Source organism: Cotesia glomerata, linkage group LG5 (genome assembly GCF_020080835.1).
Source record: "Cotesia glomerata isolate CgM1 linkage group LG5, MPM_Cglom_v2.3, whole genome shotgun sequence".
In the NCBI taxonomy this organism is placed as follows: Eukaryota; Metazoa; Arthropoda; class Insecta; order Hymenoptera; family Braconidae; genus Cotesia; species Cotesia glomerata.
Window position 1 is genome coordinate 25,917,360 of NC_058162.1, and position 10,268 is coordinate 25,927,627.

The 10,268-nt window shown below is 25.9% G+C and overlaps 1 protein-coding gene across 3 annotated transcripts; it reads left to right on the forward strand.

Annotated features, from left to right (window-relative positions):
* Positions 1–3,083: 3,083 nt before the first annotated feature.
* LOC123265312 (phospholipase A1 member A) lies at positions 3,084–9,012 on the forward strand. Of its 3 annotated transcripts, none has more exons than XM_044729008.1 (5): positions 3,084–3,544; positions 3,713–3,830; positions 3,912–4,252; positions 6,372–7,143; positions 8,651–9,012. In XM_044729008.1, the coding sequence occupies exons 3-4, from the start codon at positions 3,931–3,933 to the stop codon at positions 7,097–7,099; spliced, it is 1,050 nt and encodes a 349-aa protein (XP_044584943.1). In that variant the 5' UTR covers positions 3,084–3,544; positions 3,713–3,830; positions 3,912–3,930; the 3' UTR covers positions 7,100–7,143; positions 8,651–9,012. The 3 variants fall into 3 exon arrangements, with proteins under 3 accessions (XP_044584943.1, XP_044584945.1, XP_044584944.1); XM_044729010.1 differs by having other exon boundaries at positions 3,084–3,206; positions 3,310–3,544; positions 3,713–4,252; XM_044729009.1 differs by having other exon boundaries at positions 3,084–4,252.
* The last annotated feature ends 1,256 nt before the right edge of the window (positions 9,013–10,268 follow it).

Genomic DNA, 10,268 nt, shown 5'->3' on the forward strand with positions numbered 1-10,268 from the left:
GAATTATGTTAAATTGCACTGTACTTTTTTAATTATTGACGTTTTCAAAGATATAAGCTCATCCTGATGTGACACTCATCAAAAGCTTTCATTGGAGTACCCACATGCATTTTTATATATTTTTCATATATACATATATATAATATAATATATAATATATATATATACATAAAATATATGAAAAATTGATGTAGGTACTTAAATTGAAGGTCTCCATGAGTGTAACATCAGGATGAGCTCATATCTTCAAAAATGTCAGTAGTTGACAAGATATAAGGTAATTTCTTTATTATTGATATTTTTCAAGATATAAGCTCATGTCGATGTTATACTCATCAAGAGCTTTCATTTGAGTACCCACATGTATTTTTGATATATTTTTCATATATACATATATATAATATATATAAATATATGAAAAATTGATGTGGGTATTCAAATGAAAGGTCTCGATGAATATAACATCGGGATGAGCTTATATTTTTAAAAATGTCAATAGTTCACAATATATAAGCTCATTTCTTAAGTATTGATATTTTTTAAGATATGAACTCATTTCCATGTTACACTCATCGAGAGCTTTCATTTGAGTACCTACATGTATTTTTGATATATTTTTCATATATACATATTACATATATATAATATATATAAATATATGAAAAATTGATGTGGGTATTCAAATGAAAGGTCTCGATGAATATAACATCGGGATGAGCTTATATTTTTAAAAATGTCAATAGTTCACAATATATAAGCTCATTTCTTAAGTATTGATATTTTTTAAGATATAAACTCATTTCCATGTTACACTCATCGAGAGCTTTCATTTGAGTACCTACATGTATTTTTGATATATTTTTCATATATACATATTACATATATATAGTATATATAAATATATGAAAAATTGATGTGGGTACTCAAATGAAGTGTCTCGATGAGTGTAATATCGGAGTAAGCTTATATCTTTCAAAATGTCAATAGTTCACAAGATACCAGGTCATTTCTTAATTATTGATAATTTTAAAGATATAAGCTCATGTCGATGTTATACTCATCAAGAGCCTTCATTTGAGTACCCACATGTATTTTTGATATATTTTTCATATATACATATTACATATATATAATGGGATGAGCTTATATTTTTAAAGATGTCAATAGTTCACAATATATAAGCTCATTTCTTAAGTTTTGATATTTTTTAAGATATAAGCTCAGTCCGATGTTACACTCATCGAGAGCTTTCATTTGAGTACCCACATGCATTTTTGATATATTTTTCATATATACATATATATAAATATATAAATATATGAAAAATTGATGTGGGTACTCAAATGAAAGGTCTCGATGAGTGTAATGTCAGGGTGCGCTTATATCTTCAAAAATGTCAATATTTCACAAGATACAACGCCATTTCTTAATTAATTATTCAAATTTTAGCTTATAAAAATCTTTATTTTCAAATTACGGCTTTCTTGTGGTCCTAAGAAAAAATAACAAGAAAAATTTTTTTTTACAAAATTAAAAATTGAACTTAAAAAATTTTTTTATACGACCAATATTTTCGCTTTAATATCAAAAATTGACACCATTAATTATTAAGGCAACAAATCCTGACCACAGTCAAGAGTCACGAGGTTACTCTGTTAAGATTTAAAATACTTTTTTTTTTATTTTATGAATTAATAAAATACAAAACATAATTTTATAAAAAATATTAAAAACAATTATTACCAAATAAACAATAAAAATAAAGAAAATCTATTTATTCTCAACAGAGTAACCTCTGTTATTATTTCTTATGTAAAAACAAGTGATTTCAATTATTGAGTAATAAAAATTATATACTCTCGTCTTTTACATTGAATGAAGTTACTGCCGACAATCTAATATTTAAATTTATCCGTACCTCATAATTATTGTACAATAATTCGATGATCAATTATTTATTATAATTTATACAAAGTATAAAGTAACTTCCGTTATTGACGCCAAAACTTTTTTGTAATTTTTTTTTTTTTTTTCTATTTAATAGTTTTAAATAATTAAATATAATAATAACAATCTAACAAAAAAATTGTTAAAATTATTTAATTTAGTTTAAATTCAAAAATTAAATATAAAAATGATAATTAAAAAAAAAAATTATTTAATTATTTAATTTAATTTAAATTTAAAAATTAAATATTAAAATAACAACTTAACAAAAAATTTTTAAATTATTTAATTTAATAAAAATTAAAAAATTAAATGTTAAATTATATAATTTAAAATTATTTAATTTAATTAAAATTTTAAAATTAAATCTAAAATTAAAAATTTAACAAAAAAATTGTTAAATTATTTTATATTTAATTTTTAAAATTAAATTAAATGAAATAATTTAATAATTTTTTGTAAAATTGTTATTTTTATATTAAATTTTTTATTTTAATTAAATTCAATAATTTAACAATTTTTTTTTTTAATTGTTATTTTTATATTTAATTTTTAAAATTAAATTAAATTAAATAATTTAAAAATTTTTTTGTTAAATTAAATTAATTTTAAAAATTAAACATAAAAATAACAATTTAAAAAAATTTTTAAATTATTTAATTTAATTAAAATAAAAAATTTAATATAAAAATAATTAAAAAAAAAATTGTTAAATTATTTAATTTAATTAAAATTAAAAAATTTAATATAAAAATAACAATTTAAAAAAATTTTTAAATTATTTAATTTAATTTAATTTTAAAAATTAAATATAAAATAACAATTTAAAAAAAAATTGTTAAATTATTTAATTTTAAAAATTGAATATGAAAATAACAATTTAAAAAAAATTGTTAAATTATTTCATTTTAAAAATTAATCATAAAAATAACCAATTTAACAAAAAAATTGATAATATTATTTAATTTAATTTAATTTTAAAACTAACAATTTAACAAAAAATTATTAAATTATCTAATTTAATTTAAATTTCAAAATTTTAAAATTAAATATAAAAATAACAATTTAACAAACAATTGTTAAATTATTTAATTTAATTAACATTTTAAAATTAAATATAAAAATAACAATTTAAAACAAAATTGTTAAGTAATTTAACATCACATTACGCGATGAATTAATAATTTCATAATACCTGTACATATATAATTAATGTTTAATGTGCAAAAAAGAAGACTTAGAAAAAGAAAGTACCCAAGGTCAGTTCAATGTACTTATCTATAATCAATAATTAATTATTAATTCATAAATAAATTAATTTTTATTAAATCACCATCCTAACATTTTTTTTTTTTTTTTTAGCATCCAAGAACGCTGAAGAATTCTCCCAGACTCGGAAAATTTTTCTGTATCATTTTACCAAATTGCCGAATAAAAAAAAACTAGATAAACTTTCACTGCTCTTACTCTTGCTCTCCTGGACAGCGAGCTGATATAATGAGAAATAAGGCGTGAAAGTTTTTAAAATAAAATGTGGGCACTTACCAGTAAGTTCTCAAGTTGATAATAAGTTGTTCAGTAACCAGTAAGCAGCCAAGTAAGTAAGACAATTTTCAAACCTTTCACGTTTTATTATTTTATTTTATTAAATAAAGACAATCAGGCCAGTGGGTGACTTGCCAGGAAATTTATTAAAAAAAAATAAAATAAAAAATCCAACAATTATTTAGATTATTGTCATTTATAATAATAAAACAAATTCCAGGGTGAACGGTACCGGGTAGAACGTCATCGTCGAAGCAGTAGCTAAGTATGCCAACCGAATGGCGGGGGAAGCATACGCACCGATACCCGCACCAACAATTGACAGCAAACACTATTTAGTAATCCAAGTTATTCTGCAGTGAACGTTTGCTCTCCACTTAGACTCATCTTTTATTTTTTTTTTATTATTTATATTTTAGATAAAATATTTTACCTGCCATGGCGAAGATCAATTGGATTCTCCTGTGTGTATATTTGCTTCCGAGCCAGCTCGAGGCCGGGATCACCGAGGAGCTGGTGAGACTCGCTAAGGGACCTATTCAAGAAGCTTTTGAGAGCGGCGCGGCTAATGATTTGAAGAATGAAGATTGTATCTGGAGGCGCGGGTATGATACTGATGACTGTCCTGATCCGGATGTGCATATCTATTTGTACACTCCGGGAAAACCGAGGAGAGAACTTGTCCATGGGTCTTCGGATTGGCTCAGATTTGATTACGATCCTACGAAGGAGAATATTGTTCTGATTCATGGGTATGCCGGTGAGTTTGAATTTTTTTTAATTATAGTTACTTATTGGAAAGAAGATTTGAATTAAAGCGTTTTAAATGTTTTTTTCTTTTATAAAATAATTAAGGTAAAGTACCGAGTAGTTGAATAGGTTTCAAAGTAAAACTTATTTGACCCTACTTTTATTATATAAAGAAATTATTAGTTCAAATTAGTGATTTTCATCAAAATATTAACAATTTTAAATTGATGAGCGAAATAACAAAGATAATTGATTATTTATATTTTGACAACGTTTTTAAAATAGACTATCAAAGGAGTAGTAGTTGAACAATCAATTCTGACTAGCCTTAGTAGTTGAACACTCTGGGAGCAGTAGTTGAACTAATAAAATATATGGCAATAGGCGCACCAAAAATTTTAAACGTTTTATTGAAATATCTAAAGAAATATAACATATTATTGAATAATATTAAAAATAATACTGTCAATATTTAATATGTTCATTTAAAAATGATAAATATTTGTATTTAATTTTTTAATTACATTTTTTATGAATGACAAAGCAAATTTTCAATTATAAATCAAAAAAACTCTATTCAAAACGTTCAATAATTTTTAACTACACTAATTTTTAGTCATAAAACTTATGTAAATTACAGTAATTAATACAAATTACAATGCTGGTCACTAGTCTATAAATCTATTAGAGGTTATAGTGCTGTTAAAATTATACGACCCCAGCCTGTTCAGGTTATGGGTACCGCTTTGAAAATTTCGAGGTATAGTTGAATGCTAAAATTTAATATAGAAATTCTAGTTTATGTCTTGACAAAAAATATATGTTATTTAGAAAAGACTATTTCATTAGATCGTAAAATTTTTTTTACTAAAAATGATAAGGTAAAGTACCCAGTAGTTGAATAGATTTCAAAGTAAAACTTATTTGACCCTACTTTTATTATATAAAGAAATTATTAGTTCAAATTAGTGATTTTCATGAAAATATTAACAATTTTAAATTGATGAGCGAAATAACAAAGATAATTGATTATTTATATTTTGACAACGTTTTTAAAAAATACTATGAAAGGAGTAGTAGTTGAACAATCAATCCTGACTAGCTTTAGTAGTTGAACACTCTGGGAGCAGTTGTTGAACTAATAAAATATATGGCAATAGGCGCACCAAAAATTTTCAACGTTTTATTGAAATATCTAAAGAAAATAACATATTATTGAATAATATTAAAAATAATACTTTCAATATTTAATATGTTCATTTAAAAATGAGAAATGTTTGTGTTTAATTTTTTATTTACACTTTTTATGAATGACAAAGCAAATTTTCAATTATAAATCAAAAAAACTCTATTCAAAACGTTCAATAATTTTTAACTACACTAATTTTTAGTCATAAAACTTATGTAAATTACAGTAATTAATACAAATTACAATGCTGATCACTAGTCTATAAACCTATTAGAGGTTATAGTGCTGTTAAAATTATACGGCCCCAGCCTGCTCAAGTTATGGGTACTGCTTTGAAAATTTCGAGGTATAGTTGAACGCTAAAATTTAATATAGAAATTCTAGTTTATGTTTTTGCAAAAAATATATGTTATTTAGAAAAGACTATTTCATTAGATCGTAAAATTTCCAAGATTTAGTCATTTAAATATTTTAAAACATGGACGAGAATTGAAATATTAATTTTTAATAAAATTTTTAATTAAAAAAATTAAATTTCTAATAAATAAAATGAAAGTTTTAATTAAAAAGTTTTAAATAAAGTTTTCATTTAAAAATTTTAAATAAAATTTACATTTAAAAATTTTTAATAAAATTTGCATTTAAATATTTTTATTTAAAAATTTACATTTAAAATTTTTTTTTTAAATTTACATTTAAAAATTTTTATTTAAAAATTTTAAATAAAATTTACATTTAAATATTTTTATTTAAAAATTTACATTTAAAATTTTTTTTTAAAATTTACATTTAAAAATTTTTATTTAAAAATTTTAAATAAAATTTTCATTTAAAAATTTTAAATAAAATTTTCATTTAAAAATTTTAAACAAAACTTTTAATTAAAAAATTAAATTTTATATTAAAAATCATAATTTTTTTAAATAAAAAAAATTTCCAGGAGGAGATGACACCCTTCCAATCTCAGTTTTAAGAGACGCATATATGAAAAACGGAAGCTACAACGTCTTCCTAGTAGACTGGGGCAAGCTATCAGCAGCTCCATGCTACCCATCATCAGTAGCAAACCTCCGCCCAGTAGCCCGGTGTCTAGCCTTATCATTAACCAACCTGCGGCACCTGGGGATGCCCATCGCCCGTACAACCTGCGTGGGCCACTCACTGGGCGCTCACCTTTGCGGCATAATGGCAAACTACCTGCTCTTCAGGATGCACCGGATCGTAGGCCTGGACCCGGCTCGTCCCCTGGTGCGTCCTGGCCTGGGCAACCGGCTGGACAGCGGCGACGCTGACTTCGTCGAGGTGATCCACACCAACGCCGGGTACTACGGCGAGATCGGGCGGGTCGGACACGTTGACGTCTGCGTCAACGGAGGCAAGGTCCAGCCGTTCTGCGAAGACAAGCAGAACCACCAATTGTGCAGCCATGTCTGGGTAGTTTGTTACATGGCTCAGAGCATCGACGGAGACAGGCCTCTGGTCGCCGAGCCTTGCTCCAGGAGGTGTCCATCGGGTCCGAGAATCACCGTGAGACAGGGACAGGATCTTCTTGTTGGGCAGCACACTCCTTCTGGGTCCAAAGGGTCTTTTTGCTTGACCAGCTATGATCCTCCTTACTGTCCAAAGTATTCTAAGGACGGGCGCGGTGATGCTCGCTGTTGCATGTGAAAGCCTGAACAATTCAATAATTATCTATCATTAATAATTATATAAGGTAAAAGCCCCAATTATTGACACTATTGGAGACAAAGTTATGATTTGATTTTTTTTAAGCAATCAAGTATCAATATCGTTGAATTTTGTTTGCGGTAATGTCTCAAGTAATGTTTTTACTAGTCAAATTTTTTAAAATCATAATCACTCATATTTACTAATTAATTTTAAATAATTGAATAGATCATCCGGATACACCAATTATTGGCAGGTTCAAAAACTGATTGATCTAATTATTGACATACCTTCGCCCCAATTATTGACACCTATACTAAGTATGCCTACAATCATCTGATTATTCTTATTTATCCAAACTTATTATTAAGTAATCAATTTTATTAAAGTTTATTAATAATAATTTCCATTAATGATTAACTACTTTTAAAAATACAAAATAGTATATTACACCCCTTGGGAAGGAAAATAAGAAAAGCCTCAGATCACATGTAATTGTTGGCCGAGGCGAAGCCGAGGTCAACAAAAATATGATCTGAGGTTTTCTTTTTTACTTCCCAAGGGCTGTATAATATTTTTTTGCCCTCCGGGCGGAAAGTGGCAACTTTCGTCCCGCTGCGCTAAACTAAGTTGCCGCTTTCCGCCTTCGTCGGACAAAAAATTAGTATACACTCCTCGGGAAGTAAATAAGAAAACCTCAGATCACATGTTTGTTGACCTCGGCTTCGCCTCGGCCAACAATTACATGTGATCTGAGACATTTCTTACTTTACTTCCCTAGGTGTGTAATATACTATTAAAATAATTTTCTCCCCTCCGGGCGGAAAGCGTCAATTTTCCGCCCGCTGCGCTAAATGAAAATGCTGCTTTCCGCCTCCGTCGAGGAGAAAAATAGTATTCTCACCACGGGCAGGAAAGTAAGAAAGCCTCAGATCACATGTTTGTCGACCTCGGCTTCGCCTCGGTCAACAATTACATGTAATCTGAGACATTTCTTACTTTCCTGCCCTAGGTAAGAAAAATACCATTATTTAATCAAAAGAGTTCAAACTCTTACAGTTAATTTTTTAGATTAAAGTCAAAAAAAGACGTCTTAGCGCTGTCGAATGGATGTCAATATGAGATTCAACTTAAAAATTATCAACTTGTTATTGACACCCATTATTTAAATATTATAAAGCATACAATTAATTTAGATTATTCAATTTTATAAATTTTTCATATATTGTTAATTAAAAAAAAAAAAAAGATGATATTATTAGATGAAGAAATGAATTTAAACTCAGCATTTAAAAAAAATTCATTTCTAATCAAAGTTGTTAAGAAAATAAACGTTCGTAAGCTGGTTTGATGAACTGGTGGTATTATTTTTTTTTTAATAATTAATATTTAATATTTAGAACTGACAGTAAATTTTTTCAATTTTTTAATTAATTAGAATTTAATAAAAATTTTTATGATAGTTATTGTTATTACAGATGATTAAATATATTTAAAAATAATTTAGGGTGTCAATATTTAGACCCCTGTTAATAATTGGGGCTATTACCTTATATTTCTCGTATGTCTATGGTACGTCTACATTCCTATGTAATAAATAGATAAGTACTGTGTTGTCAGTAAGATCACGCCTCCAGCCGGAAGTCTTTTTGGTATTCAAACTCTGTTATTGTCAATGTATTTTAATAAGCTTGGCTAAAAAAAAAAAAATAATGATAATAAATGTAAACATATTTTTAATGCAATAACGGAATCATACCGTTAGCTGTGCTACAACTCGATGCAATTTTTTATTTCTCTGATTTTGGGATTTATTTTTTTTTAATTTAACTTTCTATATGATCTACTTGTACGTTTTATGCTGAGAGAAATTTTTGTTTGAATTGAGTAAAGAGAAAACTCATCTTTAGTAAGAGTTTTACTTTCAGCAATAATTAATTATTGTTTATATAACTTATGAGTTATTTTCAACTGAAATTAAAATATTGTAAAATAAAAATTTTTAATTTTAAATTTAATAAATCTAAAAAAATTTTTTTTTTTATTTTAAAAATTAAAATATTTTAGTAAAATTTAAGTAAGTACTATCTATATTATTAATTAATTTAGCATTATTATTAATTAATTAAGAGAATAAGGATGTATTCGAAAATATCTCTAGATACATAATTTAAGAAATGACTTTGTATCTTATTAACTCTTGACATTTTTAAAGATATAAGCTCATCTCGATGTTACACTCATCAAGACCTTTCATTTGAGTACCCACATCGATTTTTCATATACTTTATATATTTATATATTTCACAAATACCATATATATATATATATATAATATATAAAAAATACTATGTGGGTACTTAAATGAAAGGTCTCGATGAGTGTAATATCGGAATGAGCTTATATCTTTAAAATTATTAATAATTAAGAAATGACCTTGTATCTCGTGAACTATTGACATTTTTGAAGATATAAGCTCATCCCGATGTTACACTCATCAAAACCTTTCATTTGAGTACCCACATCAATTTTTCATATATTTTATATTTTTATAAATATTACATATATGTATATATGAAAAATATATCAAAAATGCATGTGGGCACTCAAATGAAAGCTCTTGATGAGTGTAACACCGGGATGAGCTTATATTTTTAAAAATGTCAATAATTAAGAAATTATATTGTATTTTGTCAACTTATGACATTTTTAAGGATATAAGCTCACTCCGACATTACAGTCATCAAGACCTTTCATTTAAGTACCCACATCGATTTTTCATATATTTTATATATTCATATATACTACATATATGTATATATGAAGAATATATGAAAAATTGATGTGGGTACTCAAATGAAAGCTCTTGATGAGTGTAACACCGGGATGAGCTTATATTTTTAAAAATGTCAATAATTAAGAAATTATATTGTATTTTGTCAACTTATGACATTTTTAAGGATATAAGCTCACTCCGACATTACAGTCATCAAGACCTTTCATTTAAGTACCCACATCGATTTTTCATATATTTTATATATTCATATATACTACATATATGTATATATGAAGAATATATGAAAAATGCATGTGGGTACTCAAATGAAAGCTCTTGATGAGTGTAACATCGGGATGAGCTTATATCTTCATAAATGTCAATAGTTAAGAA